This window comes from Larus michahellis, chromosome 3 (genome assembly GCF_964199755.1).
Source record: "Larus michahellis chromosome 3, bLarMic1.1, whole genome shotgun sequence".
Lineage (NCBI taxonomy): Eukaryota > Metazoa > Chordata > Aves > Charadriiformes > Laridae > Larus > Larus michahellis.
In genome coordinates, this window is record NC_133898.1 from 123784313 (window position 1) to 123803681 (window position 19369).

The window sequence follows — 19369 nt, forward strand, 5'->3', positions numbered from 1 at the left end:
GCTGCAACGTGAACCTTTTTATTAAACACATCCTGTAAGGCTTCGCTTTACCCCTCCTTTTTGGCATCCTCCCACAATAAATCACTCCGGATTTGGATGCAGAAATGGCAGATTCTCTGCGTGTCAAACACCATAATGATTATGTCCCTGAAACAACTACAGCAGTAGGCCTTTCTTTAAGATGAAGCAGGCATTTTGATGACAATTTTGCCAATATTCTTGTTTTCTTCCATGAGCCTGTGTGCCTCTGCAATCTCGTGCAGAGGGTAAATGCTGTCAATAAGTGTTTCGAGGTGAGGGGAGGCTCCTCTAGAAAAATACGGCAGCACATCTTCTGTGAAGGCTTTCACCAGCCGTTCCTTATACTGAAGAAGAAAAAACGTTTTGAAGATTACTTCCAATCATGTCATTCACAGAGGTATCTTTAAGCACAGCGTACAAAATGTGCACAGTTCTCAGGGAGGCTCTTTCTGACATTCTCATAGTGAGACGGACATGTAAACATCTGATAGGTGTGAATTACAAACAAGAAAAAACTTAGATTTATTATATTTTAATTGAATTAAATTCTCCCAAACAAGTGGTATAAGCTCAGCGTATATAACTCAAACTGATAAAATTCTTGAGAATATTATGAATTAGACCATGGACAGAATCTATCCTAGGGCTCTGCACTGCTGTCTTTTACTGCAATATCTGAGAATTTTCCACATAAAGTGATTTTTCCTCAGTAATTTTTGAGCATCCAAATGGCCTTGGTCTCTACTTTGAAAAATGATCAAATAGAGGCTTTCCCCCTCCCCTGCCCTGACTTGATCAAGTTGCCTCATCACTTGAGTTTTATTTCTTCTTAGGCCAAATCTTTAGATTACGGTACTCGTGAAGTACGTTAAGAAGTCCTGGGCATCATTCCTCTGATTCAGTAGTTGTAAAAGGGGGGCATTTGCTAAAAATAGAAAAGGGAAATTATAACTTAATTTTGTGATGTTTTCCAAAGTCTGTAGTAACATTTCAAGGTGGTGCTTTTTTGGTAATAATGCGTTAGATTCTGTTTTAACACTGGTTTCAAAAGCAAGCTCTCAAAACTATCATCGATTTTAAGATCAAGCTGTATACACTGTTGATAGCCGTTACTTGCCTCCTTGTCTCGTGATCGTAATAGACTTGTATGGATGCTCCCTCTTTTGGAAAGCAGCCTTGCAAGCAAATCTCCATGTACTTCACCTCCACCCAGCAGTCCATAAACAATCCACCGGCCATCAGTACTCAGACAGCTGAGATTCTTCTCCCAGTATGAGCCACCAACACAATCCAAAATAATATCTACTCCAGCACCTCAAGTAGAAACAGAAAAGATTTCAGGAATGTAGTCGAGCTGCATTAAAGGTAGGATAATTTCAGGCAAAACTAAACCCTTGCTCTTTATAGGTACAGAATCAATCCTGCAATTTTTATTTAAATATTTCTATTGAAATTAGGAATTGGCACAATGATTTGTAAGGAATTCTAGAATCAGGCACAAAAAAAAAGAATCATTATAGATATCCAGATGTAGACTCTGTCATAAACCACCCCAGAAGCTTAGAAAAGCTAAATTTTTCTAACAGTAAGAGAATTTAGTTTTGTTCCCGTATTCAAACTCTTACAAAGACAAGTGGGAGGATTTGGTCCCATGGTTCCTTGTGGAGGCAACAATAACACAGGCACAATATTTACGCCCCCAATGAACACAAAGCCAAAGAGAGTCCATGCAGAAAACAGCACAATTAAACTAAGGAAAGAGAGATTCTTGGGCTGAGCAGGATGTTAGGTTGTGCTAACAGGGTCATTACTGTCTGCTCCTTCACCGACTAAGGTGACAGTTGAAATTGAGTGCAGGTGCACCTACGTTAGGAGGTACACTCTCAGCTCTAACAGTGTCTTTCACATAGAGGTTCTTACCTTGGGTGAACTCCAAGACCTTTTCACTAAAATCTTCACTCTTGTAGTTGAACCCTGCAGCTGCTCCGGCGTTTGCTGCTGCTTTCAGTTTCTCTTGAGTTCCCGCTGTCACGATGGGGACAGCTTTTGCCAGTCTCACCAGCTGAATGGCTGCCATGCCAACTCCGCTAGCGCCAGCGTGGATCAGCACTCTCTCGCCCTTCTGTATTTTACCTTGAGGAAGACGCAAGGGAAATTGTTACCCTTTTGGCATCACCTTTGGATTAAAACACGATCAGGGTGGAAAATACTGAAGAGGAAGCTGAAAGAGGTGCCCTTGAGTGGGCTTTGTTTGCATCTCCATACCTTTCATAAAATAAACAAATCCAAAACTAACACAGATCGTAGCATACCGAGAGGACTCCGTTTTACTGACTTCAGTGGAATGACTTTAGCTTGGGCCTGTCCGGTTCTGGGCATCTGTGACCAAGCTGCTTAGTGAGAGCAGTCAGCTGCCTTATGCCGGGACTGTCCACTGCCACCGACAGAAAGCATGCTCGGAGGATGTTAATAACGAGAAATCAGGTTCTCAACAATGGAGAAATACCAGAAACGTTGGGTAACGTTACGGACCAGTTCTGCCTTTCATTTTACCATCTACCAATTCACCTAATGCATTCGTTTGTGTTCCACTGATTCCTACGGGAAGTGAGGCACCGAGTAGTCCTGGAGACGTGGTCCTAATTGACCACAGACCCCCAGAACGCAACAGGGCTCGAAGCGAGTCTGTATTTTGGGTAGTGAGGAAAGCTACTTGTTTGTAACCCCAGTTCTTTAGTGGAGCTTTTAGATGCTACTGATGACGAGGGTAGAAGAAGGTTATTTGTCAACTGAATAAAACCCTGGCAGATGCCATTGTTGGTGCCTCTGTAGCACATTTGCAAAATGAAGAGTGTGAGCTTATGTCTGGTTTAAATCAGCTTAGAGGAGATTTTACCAACAATCGATGACTGTGTGAAACAAGGTACAAGAAGATGTTGTCTACTGTGAATTCACAGACAATTAGTGAGAAAGGTTGTGATATGGTCGTCCTTGCAGGGAAGTCAAATCTTTAGAAGTAGGATGGGGTTTCAGCTGTTTGGAGCACAAGTAAGTTATTTCAGGGTTTAGACTTAACAGAAATTGCCATTCAAGCTGAGAAATACAGATGAAAATTAAAACTGACCATCTTTCAACATCCTTCCTTGTAAATAGGACAACAGAGTAAGTTGTGACTGGGGAGATTTCAGGATTTGGGTCTGGCATAACGGATTCTGACCCATGGGAATGGAGCAACAGAGAAAAGGCTCTTCAAAGGCAAACAGCATTGAGACGGAGGCAACAAAGAGAGGATTTTGTATCAGAAAGGAAGACGAGCTGTTTTGGTGGGATAGATTTGCGAACACGCCTCTCACCTACAAAATGCAGCAGCTGAAAGGCTGTTAACCAGGCTTCGGGAATGGCTGCAGCCTGAATAAAAGTCATATCATTGGGAATTGGCATCAGGTAGCCTTCGGGTACTGTAACGTATTCTGCCTGGCCACCTCCGGAGAGCAGAGCCATCACTGCATCGCCAATCTTCCACCGGCCCTTGCAGCCAGGTCCGAACCCAGCCACGCTCCCAGCTGCTTCTAAGCCTAAAATATCACTTGCTCCTTTGGGGGGAGGGTACTTCCCTCTCCTCTAAAACAAAAGAAAAGAGAAGGTAGGGAAGGAAAAACTACACATCAAGGAGTGTAATGACCTGTTATATTTTGTTCACATGCTTCCAACCTAAATTCCCATTTATTTAACCCTGATTTTGCACTCTGCAAATGTTCCAGTAATTTGAGGATATTCTATCCTCTGGCAACACTTCTCATTTCCTAAGTACGTTTTATTCTTAAAAGTCTGTGTGCAAATTCAATTTGTTGCAAGCACCCTTTGTCCAGGCCAGTCCATGCTGGGGAGGCATTATGGCCTTCAGTTGCAGAGCATGGCTTTCAACTCAAATTAAAGCGGGTCAGACTTAACAAATTGAATGTGATTTTCCCCCTCTGGAACTGAGTCAGTGGAACATTTCATGTCCATCTCAAACGCCCAGAGAACGGTCTAAACATCTAGAAAGACCGGAGCTTTGGGTTTACATCTCTTTTTGAAAGGCAGCTGCCTTTCCATGCCACTTCAGCATTGCAGTGACCCAGATAAAAACATTTATCTGCTGAATCAACAGACATCTCTTCTTTCAGCCCTTTGAACATTCCCTCTGAAGTCTCCCATCCAAATGCTCACCAGGCCAAATCTCTTTTAACTCTTCAGATTTGTCAAGACTTCAGATAGGAGCTTGAAAAATTGGTGTCATTTTCAGGTGCATTAATCAGCTTAACATAAGACATACCTGGACTATATCAGCTCTATTCAAAGCGCTGGCAGAGACCTTCACAAGAACTTCTCCTTCTCCTGGCTGTGGTTTCATCACTTCTTTCACATAGAGATTTTCCGGGCCTCCTGGGCAATCAAAATAGACTGCCAACATTTTCTCTGAAAAAAAAACCCAAAACCAAAACAAACCCAAAAAACCTGGCATGAATGCAGGCACATTTACATGCAGCTGGAAAATCTCAGTAATCAGTAACCACAGCTCCACAGACCCCGCTCTGCAGACGGACAGTGCAAACTGTGACACAGTTCGAAGGAAGAAGAGGGGAGGGCTGGCAGAGAAAGCTGAGAAGCCATAATGCAATCAAATACATCAACTGGGGGATGCAACATATCGTTGCAAAAGCCATTTGACAAACCACCAAGATCACCTCCCATCAAGTCAAAAGGCTTTAAGCCTGCACAGAGCTGTGTGTGAGTCCAGCAGCGCTGGCCACCCACCCACCTTAACTGTAAAATGTCACACGCAAATGAAAAGAACAGCCTTTGCTTTCCACTTCCTGCATGATTAGGGCCCAAGTGCTCAACTGAGTAAAGGACACAGGCCCTTAAAATAGTAGACACAAATGGGATTTTAAAACCCTCGGCAGAAAGAGCCTTTATTTGACCATCTAAATTAATGTAAGTGCTGCCTTACGATTAAATGGTTCAGCCCGGAGACAACAACTTGAAGATACACAAAGGCACAATGGTGATCTAGCACAAATGAAACAAACGGTTTTAAAAATTCCGATTAATTTCCCTTGCCTCAGCAGGTGATTCCTGTGTGCCTGATGCGCTCTGGTAGAGCGTCCCACCGCTGCAGGAGAATTCCAGGGAACTCCTCGGTCGCTGTTCCTGAGTTCCTTGCCTTTGGCAGCAGCGGCTGTTGAGCTGAGCTGAGCTGTCAAGCCTCCTCCCACCTGACAAAATCCAATCCGGAGCAGTGTCCCCTCTGCCCCCTAAGTGCTGGGCAGAAGAGGAAGAGGAGAGAATCTCAACAGGGATGATTCTGTTATTTCCCGAGAGCTGGTGCTACACTCAATACAGTTTAGGGATGCCACCCAAAGACGTGCGCAGGGTGGGCTGCGAGGCAGAGCCTCTTCAAGTAAACACCGCTGCGTGACAGACCACCATGCCCCCTGTGAAATCACTTCCATTAGGATATCTCTACAGGAAAAGCTAAGTGCATACTTGATCATTTCTGTATTATTGCAAATACGGAATGATGAGCACCTTCAAACCCCAGGGACATAAATCCCCACAGGGTGGTGCTCTGTGGCTATTTTGTGGTGAATAAACGCTTCCAATTATCTGTCTAAAATGTAACTTAAAGGCTTTTCTTTCTGAGGCTGGCTGTCTTATTTGTTGTTTTCAGCTGGATCATTTAATCCAGTCACACAAAATTTGTCTGTATTAATGGCAAACTCACACTCTACCACCCCACAACAGATGCTTCTGTTCTCTTGTGTCCAAATTTAGTCAATTAAAAATAAGATGTGAAAGAAGCTTCTGTCCTTCTTCCAACACAGTCCACCAAACTGCATTTTTATAAATGTTTTTCTTCGTTGCTAGAAGCAGACCCACAAAAGTATATTTAAAAAAAAATACGCTGAGGATCCGAGTATCTGCATTGCTTTAAAATGCACAGAAAACCTCAGGAATTGAAAACCAAGTTTCCAACCAAATGCAAAAACTTCAAACCGTCAGATCTGCCAGTAGTGGCCCAAAACAACAATTTGAAGAATTTATGTGGTTCCTGAGCACAATCTGTGACTCACCTTTTTGCTGTAAAGGGGGGAGGCCGTTCTCCGCACCAGGAACGAACCCAGCCTGACCTCGGGAACAGACTCTGATCCCGGTTCTTCCTCTCCCAGCTCTGCCCTCGCTATTGGCCATTCCCCAGCAAGGCAAGGGGTGGAACGGGACGAGGTTGTGTTTCACTTTGGAGAGAAAGACGCAAGCAGAGTCAGAAATATTACTACATCTCACCATTATTTCTACCCATGGTCCTGGTTTATTCCACGGATTGAGGCAGAAATCCACTTTCCCCTTCGGCGTTGAGGTAGAGATCCACTGCTCCCCCCCAGCACACAGGGAGGTTTGGTCTCATGCCTTCGCTGTCCCCATCCGCCGATGTGGGGGTACGTGTATGTTCTCGGGCAGAGCGCTGAACCCATGCTTTGATTTCTGAACTCTGAGTCGTGCAGACAAGATTTACTGAAGTCGCATTAAGGCACATGAGCTGTGACTGCCCTTACGCTGCACATCCACCTGAGGAGGCTTCATTGTGCTCGTGTTCCTGTAAGATGTCAATGTTCAAAGTTTACTGGTTCACATCCATCAGCCGAAGAGATCACACCTCTTCCTTCAGCTTTGCTGTTTCCCCCAGAGGGAGAAGGATCAGATCATGCCTTTCTCTGTGTCCTAGTCACCAGCTCTTCAGTTGTCAGGGAATAAAACTGACACTTCAGAGTACTTAAAAATGATAAATCATGTTTGTCCATGTGTGCGATTCCTCTGTGTTTGTTTTCTTTTCCTATGGATTTTGACATTTTTTAATTCAGGCTTTTAAACTCTTTTTGAAGCTAAATTAGTTTAGAATCAAATACAGCTAGAAATTCTTTTGTTCTCGTGTGACTCGAAGAGCAAGTAATTTATTTGTTCCTTCGGATGAAAAGATCATGGATCCTGGTCTTCTGGAGCCAGACTCTTCACCTGGTGATTAGGCAGAGCCTCGGCTGTCCCCTGTACAGTAATGGGGTGACTCAAATATGGATTCTTTGATGTCTTATAGAATCATAGAATTATAGGAGCTTCATGGTTGGAAAGGACCGTTGAGATCATTGAGTCCAACCATACACACACCAAAAAAAAAAAATCACAAACCACCACAAACAAACAACTTACAATCTCTGCCACTAGAGCATGCCCTGAAGTGCCACATCTAGACGTTTCTTAAACACCTCTAGGGATGGTGACTCAACCACCTCCCTGGGCAGGCTGTTCCAGTGCCTGACCACTCTTGCAGTAAAGGAATTCTTCCTCATATCTAACCTAAACCTCCCCTGCCGCAACTTCAGACCATTTCCTCTGGTCCTGTCATTATTCACCTGGGAGAAGAGGCCAACACCCACCTCTCTCCAACCTCCTTTCAGGGAGTTGTAGAGGGCAATGAGGTCTCCCCTCAGCCTCCTCTTCTCCAAGCTAAACATGCCCAGCTCCCTCAGCCTCTCCTCATATGCCCTGGTCTCCAGACCCCTCACCAGCCTGGTAGCTCTCCTCTGGACACGCTCCAGCACCTCAATGTCCCTCTTGTACAGAGGGGCCCAGAACTGAACACAGCACTCGAGGTGAGGCCTCACCGGTGCCGAGTACAGAGGCACCATCACTCCCCTGCTCCTGCTGGCCACACTATTCCTGATACAAGCCAGAATGCTGTTGGCCTTCCTGGTCACCCAGGCACACTGCTGGCTCATGTTAAGCTGGCCGTCCACCAGCATCCCCAGGTCCTTTTCTGCTGGGCAGCTTTCCAGCCACTCTTCCCCAAGCCTGTAGCGCTGCTTGGCGTTGTTGTGACCGAAATGCAGGACCCGGCACTTGGCCTTATTAAACCTCATACAGTTGGCCTTGGCCCATGGATCCAGCCTGTCCAGGTCCCTCTGTAGAGCCTTCCTACCCTCCAGCAGATCAACTCTCCCACCTAGTTTGGTGTCATCTGCAAACTTACTGAGGGTACACTCAATCCCCTCATCCAGATCATTGATAAAGATATTAAACAAAACCGGCCCCAAAACTGAGCCCTGAGGGACACCACTGGTGACCGGCGCCAAGAGGATTTCACCCCATTAATCACAGCTCTCTGGGCACAGCCATCCAGCCAGTTTTTAACCCAGCGAAGAGTACACATGAATAGTCCATACAATCTGATTCAAGCCTAGTAGTGACATTGTTGCTCCTCCCAGAACTCTGCAACCCACTACAGTCTAAAATAACTTTCTATAGCAGTCAATGACAATGCAAATTGACATGTTAAAAATGTATTTTATTTGTAATATTCAAAGATGAACAGGACAACCTGAAAATCTGTTAATGTAACAATTTCCTTCGTCCCTTGGGTCTGTGATGCTACGTATAGCTGTAATGCTATTAGAGAACTTACTTTGCTTAGGGAGATTAATAATTTTCTTCTTTGGAAACAGGCTAAAAGACAACATTAGAAAGATTAAACCAAATCTTGAAGATACCACTTTCAATTCAGTTAAGAAACTTAGATGATAGACGCACAGGGTAGTCCTCTTGTGAGCAGCGAGCCCTCAAGTGTTCTTGAAAAAACAGAAGGAAACTCAGCAGTTAGAATGTTGTAAAGCAGCAGTTTCTTGCTTGAACTGGATAATGCTTCAAACTTCATTTCCTCGTGAGCAGTCCTTCTGAGATTGATGAAGTTCAAGTTTTCTGCTGATTCAGCTACCTTTCTCTCTAAAGTAGTCCGCTACAACAACACAGGAAATAAATAAAAAGGTAAATAAATCAACAATGATAAAAATCATATACAGAAGTGTTGTAGTGGAGATGCTTTTTTTTTCAGTTCAAATCCACCTCAGACTATACTGTACTCAAAAGAAGACAGCTGTATTTCTACCTGAAAATTAAAAATGCTAATACCTATATTCATGAGATATTATCTGTTTTAAAGAAAAAACACTAAGCACTTTAAGTCATTTTCAGAAATCTCTCCTAACATGCAAAGAAAAGCTACTTTGTTTTCTTTTCACGAAGAAACCGTTCAGAACAGCAAGAATAAACGCCAGAAAATAGACATTGTCAAAACCGTGGCAAATCTGGCCGTGGAAACACTTACACCTCAGACTTCACCCAGGAACAGTGGCCAATTACATGCAATGTGACTATTTGCCAGACAAAATAACTTGTGTGCAAATTGTTACAGGATTTTGCAAGTGTTGGCGTTTTTTGCAGTCTCCCTACTTTACAGTTCCTGCCTTCCTCCCACGGCAGCAAAGCAGCTGGCATCGACTGCGATATGGCTCCTGAATGTATTACTGAGCCAGCTGGACAGGCTTGGGCCTAAATAACACAGTGGCACCTTTTGGATCTGCTCGAGCTCTATTTGTAGGACTGCAGAAAATGACTGGGATAGAGGTAGTCTGAAGTTAGCTTAAAATATAAGGCCCAATTCTTAGATTTAGTAACTCTCATTAATGCTGCCCTAGATGGAGACAATCCCTTGGAAACACTCTGTCCCTGGAAGGGCCATTCTGGTTTGGGAGTATTTCATACCTGTTTTGACCCAGTGATTAAAAACTCCCATTGATGCTCTCAGTAGACTTAACCCAGTGGAAGTCCCTGAGGTTACTGCTGGGAGCTGTTTGTTCTAACCTACACCAAATTTTACCAGGATGGGAAATCTCTCTGTTCCTTAGTTCATAGCCCAGCACATAAATGCCCCCCGAAATTCGTATCATTTGAAGTTAATGTGCTGGCCATACATGTCAGTGACAAAGATCTGTAATACCTAATCCGTAATAATACCCGATCTCTAATGACAGCTGCTAAATGTGACAGGCAGAATCATGCCTGGAGCACAAGAAAATCGAGGCTCTCTAGGCAGTGCAGTGCTGGTACAATGGTTTTGTGCTCAACCTGCTATGCGACACTGACAAAAACAACGGCTAGGAACAACAGAAAGTAGAACATAACATAAAGCAGCCTGAGGTCGCTCTGATAGTTGGAATGAACACGGGAAAGATCCAAAAAACACGGGCAATCCACTTCCCTCTTCTGGCCTGTCTGCACTCAGATGTGTTTTGCTTAAATGAAGTGCAGGGGCTGTGAAGTGTGAAGAAGTGGAGAGGCTGCAGTGGAGGCCAGTCTCTGCCAGCCTGGCACCATGCACAGACCCACCAGCCAAGAATCGGGCTTCTGAGGGTCCAGCAGGCGAGTTTGTTTTAAAACCTGCATTATAGCCTCTAAAATCCTGTTCTTGCTCGTAGCTTTTTGAATTGTAAAAGCCTTTTGAAAAAGGTCTGATGAAAAATTTGTTACTGAGAATGTTATAGCTCATTCCAGACTAAACAGCATATGCCCCAAACTACAAATTAATTCCACTTACTCCTAAATGAGGAACAAAATCTAAGAGCACAGTGGGCCTACAATTTCATTCCTATTCAGTGAAAGGAGATGGGTATATCCGTGGGTTAAGTTGGATCTTATTGCTCTACAAAATATTCTTTAGAACGACCCTTGAATTTCCTTAGAAATTCCTTAGAATTACCCCTATGGTGAAAATCAAGGCTATTCTGGGAATCTGCTCTTATGCATTTTATCCATTTGGATGATGCAATAAAATGACTGTATCCTTGATACGGAGTCAGCCATATATTACAGCAATAAAATGCATAACGGTTATTTATCTGCCAGCCCAAGGGCAATAAAGAGTTGTTAATCCTTGCCAGCACTTCACCCAAAGGGAAAGCTACATTTCAGGTGCAATCAGGATTCTGCAGCTGGTCTGCAAAGGGCTGGGTTTTGCAACATTCCCAAATGGGGAACAAAGAGTTAGATGTTAACAATAAGTCTTTAAAACACTGGGCCCAAGAGACAGGAACTTAAGAGGAGTCACACAAAGGAAACTTGGGCAGAAGCGGGAAGGAAAGGGGCACTTTTGTTAGAGAAGAGGTTCTTTGTTACCATGCGACAAGGAAACTAGCTTCATGATGTCTCAAGACTCACACATAGGAAAAGAGACTCCAGCTTTCTTCTAGAGACTAGAGAAAGTTTGAAACCCTTAGAGAGCTCGTGTGTCTTTGAAGAAGTGGACTGTGAGGCAGAGTATCAAAGCTGATGCTCTACAAAAGCATGCTTAAGACCTCAGCATTAGGCATATGAGGTCAAGAACATGCAAGTGCCAGGTTCCATTTTGTTGAAGGCAACTAACAGAAAACTTGTGCCAGAACGGACAAGGAGAGTTCAGCCAGCTGTTCATACCCATGGAGGCTTTGGAGTACAGTGGGATGTGATATCTGGAGAGGGTTTAGCTGTGGAGCCATAACCATATCTGTGTTCAGTTTCTCAGATTTTCAGGATTTGGTAGTTCATCAGATTGGTTTTTGAAGCTGTTTTCAGGGTGGAGCTCAGCAACGAGACGCTGGCATGCAGGCACACGGATACGGGCATTTTTCTTACCTAGTTTCTCCACAGCTTCCACGCACACACTGGGATACATGCCCACTCTGTAAGTAGCAACCAGGATGAAAGCCTTTGTCTTCACAACTATCAGGCCTCCATCTGGCTAGAAAATATGGAAAATTGCTGTAAGGCTGCAAGGTTCTAAAAATATCCATATGTATACATGATGCCTTGCAACTTGGGCTAATTACAGACATTTTCTTTGCCGATATACCCATTTTTTTGGAAAAAAAGGCAAATACCGTCCTGATGCCTAAGCCAGGGCAGACAACCAGTGACAGCGCATGCTTTGAAGACTGCTGACTATTTAAGCAAGTCAGTCAACTGCTTTATTATATTGCCTAGTCTCACTTCCATTGATTAACACAGCTTTTTGAAGAAGTGCTATCCTAGTGCTCAGTCATGTCCAAAAGCATTGATAAATGCAAATAAAATAGTACTTACGTGAAAGCATGCCCAGTGTTTTATGAACCCTGACTCCCAAACACTGCCTCACTCATTTGTAATAAGGAATGGAAAAAGACATTGCAAAGTACTGCATTTTTCGGAAACAGGATCCAAGTTTAAGGGCTTCTCAGCCTCTTCTGCAAGTTTCTTAGCTCATCTCAGGATGGATTTACTGGGGAGGGGAAGAATTAAGAAGATCCCAGGAACAATCAGTTGGATGTATTTACTTCAGATTGTGTGACTCAGCAGTAGTAACAAAATTCTGCCATCCTGAGCGTGGCCGGATACAGCCATGTCCTCAGTTTCTGTACTTGACAGGTGAATTAGTGAGGCTGGAGTCCCACAAGGCGAGTAAGCTGTCAAACAAGGTCCTGCTCACCCGCGTATCTTCTTTCCCGCAGCCCAGTTACCTGCTCCCACTACCTTATTCTGGCCCTGAGCTTGCCAGGCCCTCCTATTACCCAATGAATTCATTAATGTGGCAAGAAACCAACCCAGCAAGAAAACCAAAGTGATCGTTTTTTGCCGCTTTAGGGAGATGAACTGATTCAAAGGAGAACGTGACAAGCACTGCAGCTAGTGTTAGGGAAATGAATGGTGTTACCCATTAAATTTGTGTTATACAGCTGACACTTTTTTGTACTCTACATGGATTTCATTCCACATCTGCTGGGAAGGTGTGCAGAGAAAAGAAAGAAAGAAATGGAGATAAAGAAAGAAAGAAAAGGGAAGGAAAGAAGGAAAGAGAGAAAGAGAGAATGAGAGAGAGAGAAGGAGGGAGGGAGGGAGGGAGGGAGGAGGGAAGGAAGGAAGGAAGGAAGGAAGGAAGGAAGGAAGCAAGCAAGCAAGCAAGCAAGCAAGCAAGCAAGCAAGCAAGCACGTGAAGACCTTCTGCTTGTGTTACGGTATTCGTGTAACCACGCAGCAAGGGAGGGAAGTACAAAGTCTCCGCATTTTTCAGGATGGCCACGGCTCTTGTCAACGTACATTTTGAAGATAGATGGAATGCTCATCTGCGCGGACACATTTATAGTACTTCTCCTGGAAGCAGAGTCCTCCCCTTCTAACTTGCAGTAAGTTCTTGTAGAAAGTGGAGATAAGGTTTAAAGCGTTCTCTGGTGGCACCTGTGTTAGTACAACACAATGTTGTGGACCAAAAATGCAAGTCTTTGCTACGGTGAACTGCTTTCCACCCTCCTTGATAGTTCACTTAAAATTATGATGTAAAAAAAAAAAAGTTAAAAAAATCTGCCTGGCTTTGAAACTAGACTTAGTTTCTGTACAGTTGACTATATTTTCAAAGTCTCATTTGAAACAGTCTGCTCAGTCTGTGATGACTATCTGTGTAGTCCCATTACTCAGTGACACTTCTCCAGGTAGGCAATGTGTCCCGTGGTGACCGGACCCTTCTGTTAAAGGCAATATAGGGTAGGACACAGCCTTCCCTGGGCTCGCGCAGAGGTCACCCAAGGATGCCAATTTCAAATATTCTGAGTGTAACCTTTAGCAATTCCAGGAGACAAGACACCTCAATGAAGCAGTGTACACAAGTCACAAATCTATTCGTGTCAGTGAGCTCTTGGGCTCAGTGTATGTGTAAGCGGGTCACTGGTTTGGCAGATTTATATTCAGCTGGTTGGATGAGATGATCTAATGATCCCTTCTGGCCTGAAATTCTTTCAAGTCAGTGGAGATAGTGACAATTTACACTGGCTGAGGACTTTGCTCTGGACCTCAGAACGTAATCTGCCTTGCTGAAGAGACAGCACACTGGCATCTCTAAAAGCTGTGTTTTATACTAGAGATCATTTACATATTAAAGATGATGTCACTATTACCTTGTGGACTGATGACTCTCTCTGCTGAGAAATCTGCCCCCAGGGATGGGGTTATCTTAACAAGAGCTTCGTCTTCTGAACACATTCTTCTGAGAATCCCAAGGGTGGCAATATCTACCCCTGGAAAAACTGCCTGGAAGTGTTTGAGTCCTGGTATCATGGGGATTAGGAGAGGAAATGGTACCTTCCAATGACATAAGGATGACACTGGTGTGGGGAGCATTTCTGAACTCCTAGAGAGTGTATGGACTGTGTCAGGGAGTGCACATTAGCTTTCCAATATAATATAATATGAACATAAGTGCCGCTGTTCTGCTGATTATCAACTGTTGGACAATGAAAACAGACAAGCTACATCTATATCAGAAAATGTACGGTGCCAGGGAGCAGTTCTGAGTACTGTCAAAACAGCCCAGGTACAGTTTTGTCCTGGGCCAGCAAGCACTTTCCCAAACAATTCCCAGGCACAGTTTGCAAAATCAGAAAGGCCCAGGATTGCTCCCCACAGGCAACCTGGTACAGCCACCCTGCTTGGGGTTATGGGGTGGACACGGGTCATTCCACACCAGCAGGTCTCGGTGCCAGGGAATGGACCTACATACATCCACTTTACTGGTGGAATCATAGAGTGCAAAGCAGTTAAAAAGAACTCCTTCAAATTGCCAGTTAGATGGCATCTTTCTTCCAAAACTCAAAGATGTGAAATTAGCAATCAGCTTTGCAAGTTAGCCTCTCAACACAGCAGCCCGGCTGTACCCGTGTTAACTCGGGCTCTGAGGCTAAAAGAAGCAAGTGTATTTAGTAGAGCGCAGCACTCCCTGCCATTATTGCTACTCTGTGCTCCAGATTCCTGGGGTTTCTACCTCTGCTCTCACTTCCCAGGGCCCTCTTTGATCTCTTACATTAAAGCCAAAGGTTGATGCACAGACTTTTCTTTCCTTTATGTTGATGATAGCTGCGTTTTCCACATGCTTTGTTCTGATAAGACTGTCATTCAGCAAAGCCTGCAGTTGGTTCATTTTCCTTCTGTTCTGTAAAAAGAAATAGATGTATAAATATTCATTCCCCTTCCCTTTTATACTGGAAACCAGATCTTCCTCCAAGCGGAACTGAGGAGGTTCAGCAGAAGTAACACTAGGCCTCAGATAAGCAAAATAACAAACTAGAAATCCTAAAAACAAAAGAGCAGCATAGACCAGCAGGAAACTGGTCACCTTTCTCAGAAAGACCATAAAAATCCTGTTACATTTTTGTAGTGTAAGTATTTCTGGGTTCTTTTTTTCCTGGCATTTAATTTTCCTGTCACTGAGGAAACAGCCCACAGTGAAAACACTAAGAAACTAGATAAAACTTGCTACAAGTAGCAGAGCAGAGCAGAAATAGAGAGACAGGGGGTGATTTCTGGGCCAGGCTTGACCCAAACCAACAATTATTTTCTTTTTAAATGGTCAGCACTAACATGATTATTATTAGACCTCTGGGTCATTGTGACACTATGGGGGTGCTGCTTGGGCATGACCCTTACATTTCTCTCATGGGATGGTATCTCCGGTTGTCTACACGAGTAGCAACAAGAAAAGTGAGATGACGATTGAATCTTCAGAGAATTGCCCATGGTTATCTTGGTCACTTCAATCCTGCCCAGCTATGGGATGCTGGCAAAAACTGCCGGCCGACAGTTCTGTTCGTACCATTGTGCTCAAATAGTAATGAATTAGTAGGAAAGCAGTATTTTCTTATCACTAGGGTACAGCCATCACATACATCAGATTTAAGTTCCAATTTTAGTTTCATGATATGTTTCATGATAAGTATTACATGATAGTGTATTAAATCTTGCAACAAAATTTAGTAAACTAACTCTGGATAAACCTTGTGGCTTTATTGCAATGTACCCTAGAAGGGTTTGTTTTACATGAGGGTATTGGAAAGGACATCAATATTGCAATTAAAGGTATCAGGCTTAGCCGTCAGTGAACCGCCTGTCACAAAGACATCAGGCTGGAGCATTTATTATTAATTCCTGAGCAGGGAGGATGTATTTCATAGAATCGTAGAATTGCCTGGGTTGGAAGGGACCTTTCAGATCATCGAGTCCAACCATCAACTTAACTCTGACAAAAACCATCACCAAACCATATCTAAGCACTATGTCTGCCCGTCTTTTAAACACCTCCAGGGATGGTGCCTCCACCACTTCCCTGAGCAGCCTGTTCCAATGCTTGATAACCCGTTCAGTGTAAAAAGTTTTCCCAATATCCAATCTAAACCTGCCCTGGCGCAACTTGAGGCCATTTCCTCTTGTCTATCGCCTCTTACTTGGGAGAAGAGACTGCCCCCCCCCCGGCTACCCCCTCCTTTCACGCAGTTGTGGAGAGTGAGAAGGTCTCCCCTCAGCCTCCTTCTCTCCAGGCTGAACACCCCCAGCTCCCTCAGCCGCTCCTCACAAGACTTGTGCTCCAGACCCCTCACCAGCTCCGTTGCCCTCCTCTGGACTCACTCCAGCACCTCAGTGTCTTTCACTATAAACCCCGAAGGAAGGAGAGGCGCCGCGGTCGGGGGTAGCGGCCAGGCACCAAACCAAGCCTGGCAGAGGCCGCAGGCCCCGGGGGGGGGGGGGGGGGGGGGGGGGCCGGGCCCCGCGGCCCTTGTCCACAGCCTCCCCCAGGCTGCCCTCCGCCTCCTGCCGCCGCTGGGCCCCTCCCGGATCGCGGCGGCCACCATGCGCCGAGGCAGCCCCGCCGCTCGGCCTTTAACTCACAGAGGGAGGCAGGCGGTCGGCTCGGCTCGGCTCGGCTCGGCTCGGCCCGGCTGTGGTCGGGGGAGGGCTGTCAGGTTCGGGTTGCCATGGCAGCGAGGGACGCTGGGCTGCCGAGCGCGGAGGGAGCCGGCCGCCCCTCAGCGCCGCCTCGCCCCGCCGCTGCCCGGGGCGGCCGCCGGTGTGTGCTGGGCCTGCAGCCGGGGAGTCGGAGCGCCGGCCCCTCGGGCGGCCGCTTCTCTTCCCGAGAGGCCGGGGTTGGTGGGCGAGGGACTATTTTCTCCGGCGGAAGGACACGGAGGGGCGGCGTGAGCAGTGTGAGGTGCCCGAGGTGCCCAGGGAGGGGGGCGCCGCCATCTTGCCCGCCGCTGGGCTTTGCCGTGCGGTGGGGCGGTGGATTCCACCGCAGCCGCTTCCCGCCTCCCCTGGGGCCTCCCGGAGCCTCGCCGGGACCGGTGAGGGGACCCCGGCACAGAGGTGTGTGGGCACGGGGGGAGTGCGGGGCTCTCGCTTCCCCGCGGGCCTGTGGGACTGGCCTCAGGGCTGGGCCCCGGATAGGCGTTGGGTAAGGATAGTTTTTGTCGCAGAAATGATCTGTCTTCTCAAAGTTGGTGTTAAGACTCATGTCTGGGCAGAGACTGTGAGTTTCAGCGGGTGTTCGGGGAAGAACGTCCTGCTTGACTGAACAGGACTCATGAAGCAAGAGAAACCTGTCTTTAAAAAGATTACTGATACAAAGCTGCACTGCTGGCTGTAAAGAAAGCAGGTGTATCTTGCCAGAAACTTTAGGCAGGGTCATTCTCTGATTCTAATACTGAACAGCCAACCTGCTCACGGGGTTTAGCATTTGCGGACACAACTGTTAGATTAACTTCAAATCTTGTTTTATCTGTTCAGACTTTGGAAATCCGTTACTGTGTTTCTGTCACAACACAAGATTAAACTTGTTTTAAGACCCGCAAAACAGCTGATGTCTCAAGTGGGCTGTGCCTTTGCAGAGTTGGCATCTCATAGCAAGAGTCCAAACAAAATGGAAAAAGAAAGGATTAAGACTCAACGGCAGCTTTAGTTATTAAGATAGGGGGAAAAAAATCTGCAGCTGGAGATTTTACCACTTGTGGTTTCTTTAAGGCAGGTTGCTACAGCAGGCAGATTTTCTGTTTGCTCTGTTTTGTCTCTCCTGGGGTCCCAGTCCTCTGTGATAAGAGGAAACATCTCCTTTGCTTTGTGCTCATAGAAAGGCTCAGTCTTTCTGTGTAACATAGATGAAGATGGAGGCTTAACACTAGTTACTGAAAACAGATGGAAAGGAGGCTATTGTGGGTTTTTTGGTTTGTTTGTTTTCTAAGTGTAGAAACTATTAAAATATGTGTTTTCCTCATCTTAAGCTTGTCCAGGGATTTACAGCCTCCTTATCTCAGAAGAACAAAACTACTTTGAGTGGAAGGAAATCTGCAAAATACGGCCTGAAGCAGGAGTCCGTGGCACCTTTGCAGGTAGGTAGGATATGTTGCTTATAGGAAGGTGTGTCGACGTGCTAATACCAAATTTGTCACACCTCAGGTATCCGGATGTTCTTCAGTCCTCACTCTTTGCCTGTTTATTTTATATCAAAACTTAGTTCAGTGCTAATCAGGGTACGCTTATTTATCCATATAGGTAATATAGTGCACAGCCTCCTTTAATTGGTCATTGCAGAATGAAGAATAAACTCTGAGAATCCTTCCCCTGCTCCTCAGAGACCACAAGGTCAGATATGCTTTGCAGCATTCCCTGGAACTTAGTAGACTTGGGCTGTCTGGAAAAAGGGGAAATCATTTTCAGAGCAGGGGACTTCTCACAGGGAATACCAGCCTCCCTGGCAGGTGCAACACCGTGAAAGCAGCAGGGCATATGTAAACCAAAAAAATTCTGCATTTCCAGATGGAGAGAGGCAGGGTACCTGCTTTCCAGATCATGTAGTAGCGTCCTAATTGTAAGTCCCTATTTTATGTGTGCCTTTTGTCTCCTCTGTACAGAGAAGGCAGGAAATCATGTTAGAGGAAGTTCCTGCTATCCTGCCACAGTGCTAAGGCTAGTGTATATTTCTGGTTTTGGGAGCTGTCTTACAGGGGCTGAAAAAAATGCAGTAGAGGATTGGGATGTTGTGACCTATTCCACTGAGAGTCTTTTAGTTTTTCTTGTGTCTGATAGACACAAGGACATCTGATAGACACAAGGACATCTGATAGACACAAGGACATCTGATAGACACAAGGACATCTGATAGACAAGAATAGAAATCTTGCGAAGTTGTGCAGGAGGGAAGGAAAGTCCTTGATATCCTGTGCATTATGTTGTCTTTTTTCCTTGCTTTGTACTGGATTATATGGCAGAAGTGAGGATTTTTCTTTTATAGAAGCAGGTGGAGTGAAGGACATGAGCTTGCAAATTTGAGGAAGTTTTCAAAACTTGACAGTGTGAGCCCCTGGGCAATCTTGTCTATGAGGTTAGTTGTTCTTCAAGCAGGCTGTGGGACCAGATGACCTCCAAATGTCCCTTCCAATTTACGCTTTCCTGTGGTTTCTGACTCTTTTAGTCAGAAAAGATGGGAAAGCATTTCCGTGAGGAGGCAGGAATACCCAGGCAGATGTGTCTATCAGTGGATAAGAGCAGGGAATATGAAATGAAACGAATAAAAATGTGGGTTAAAGACTTCACCTTGAACCAATGATAAGAGATTTGAGTCTGCAGTCTAGAGAGGTCAGCTGGGAGTCAGATGGTA

The 19369-nt window shown here is 45.2% G+C and overlaps 2 protein-coding genes across 4 annotated transcripts in view; one reads left to right on the forward strand and one right to left on the reverse strand.

The window, feature by feature from the left end:
* Positions 1–16741, reverse strand: TP53I3 (tumor protein p53 inducible protein 3). Of its 3 annotated transcripts, XM_074581996.1 has the most exons (9): positions 16609–16741; positions 14750–14878; positions 12997–13134; positions 11560–11665; positions 4337–4479; positions 3375–3642; positions 1942–2154; positions 1139–1335; positions 1–365 (listed from the first exon to the last, which is right to left on the reverse strand). In XM_074581996.1, exons 2-9 carry the CDS (start codon positions 14864–14866, stop codon positions 177–179), a joined length of 1371 nt encoding a protein of 456 aa, XP_074438097.1. In that variant the 5' UTR covers positions 14867–14878; positions 16609–16741; the 3' UTR covers positions 1–176. The 3 variants fall into 3 exon arrangements, with proteins under 3 accessions (XP_074438097.1, XP_074438094.1, XP_074438096.1); XM_074581993.1 differs by lacking the exons at positions 11560–11665; positions 12997–13134; positions 14750–14878; positions 16609–16741 and adding exons at positions 5125–5325; positions 6138–6442 and having other exon boundaries at positions 3–365; XM_074581995.1 differs by lacking the exons at positions 11560–11665; positions 12997–13134; positions 14750–14878; positions 16609–16741 and adding an exon at positions 6138–6237 and having other exon boundaries at positions 3–365; positions 4337–5325.
* FAM228B (family with sequence similarity 228 member B) overlaps positions 16638–19369 on the forward strand; it is a 15697-nt gene continuing 12965 nt past the window's right edge. The window contains exons 1-2 of the mRNA XM_074581997.1: positions 16638–16862; positions 17994–18101. Of these exons, the coding sequence (XP_074438098.1) occupies positions 16695–16862; positions 17994–18101 (276 nt within the window). The 5' untranslated portion in view covers positions 16638–16694. The remainder of the gene's footprint in view (positions 16863–17993; positions 18102–19369) is intronic.

Excerpts from the sequence above, each read along its gene's own strand:
- TP53I3 (XM_074581996.1), bottom strand. The coding sequence starts at position 14,866 with ATGAACCAACTGCAGGCTTTGCTGAATGACAGTCTTATCAGAACAAAG. Across the intron at positions 13,135-14,749 it reads CATCAACCTTTGGCTTTAAT|GTGCCACCAGAGAACGCTTT; the intron begins GTAAGAGATCAA and ends GTACTAACACAG. Across the intron at positions 4,480-11,559 it reads GGAAGCTGTGGAGAAACTAG|AGAAAATGTTGGCAGTCTAT; the intron begins GTAAGAAAAATG and ends TTTTTTTTTCAG.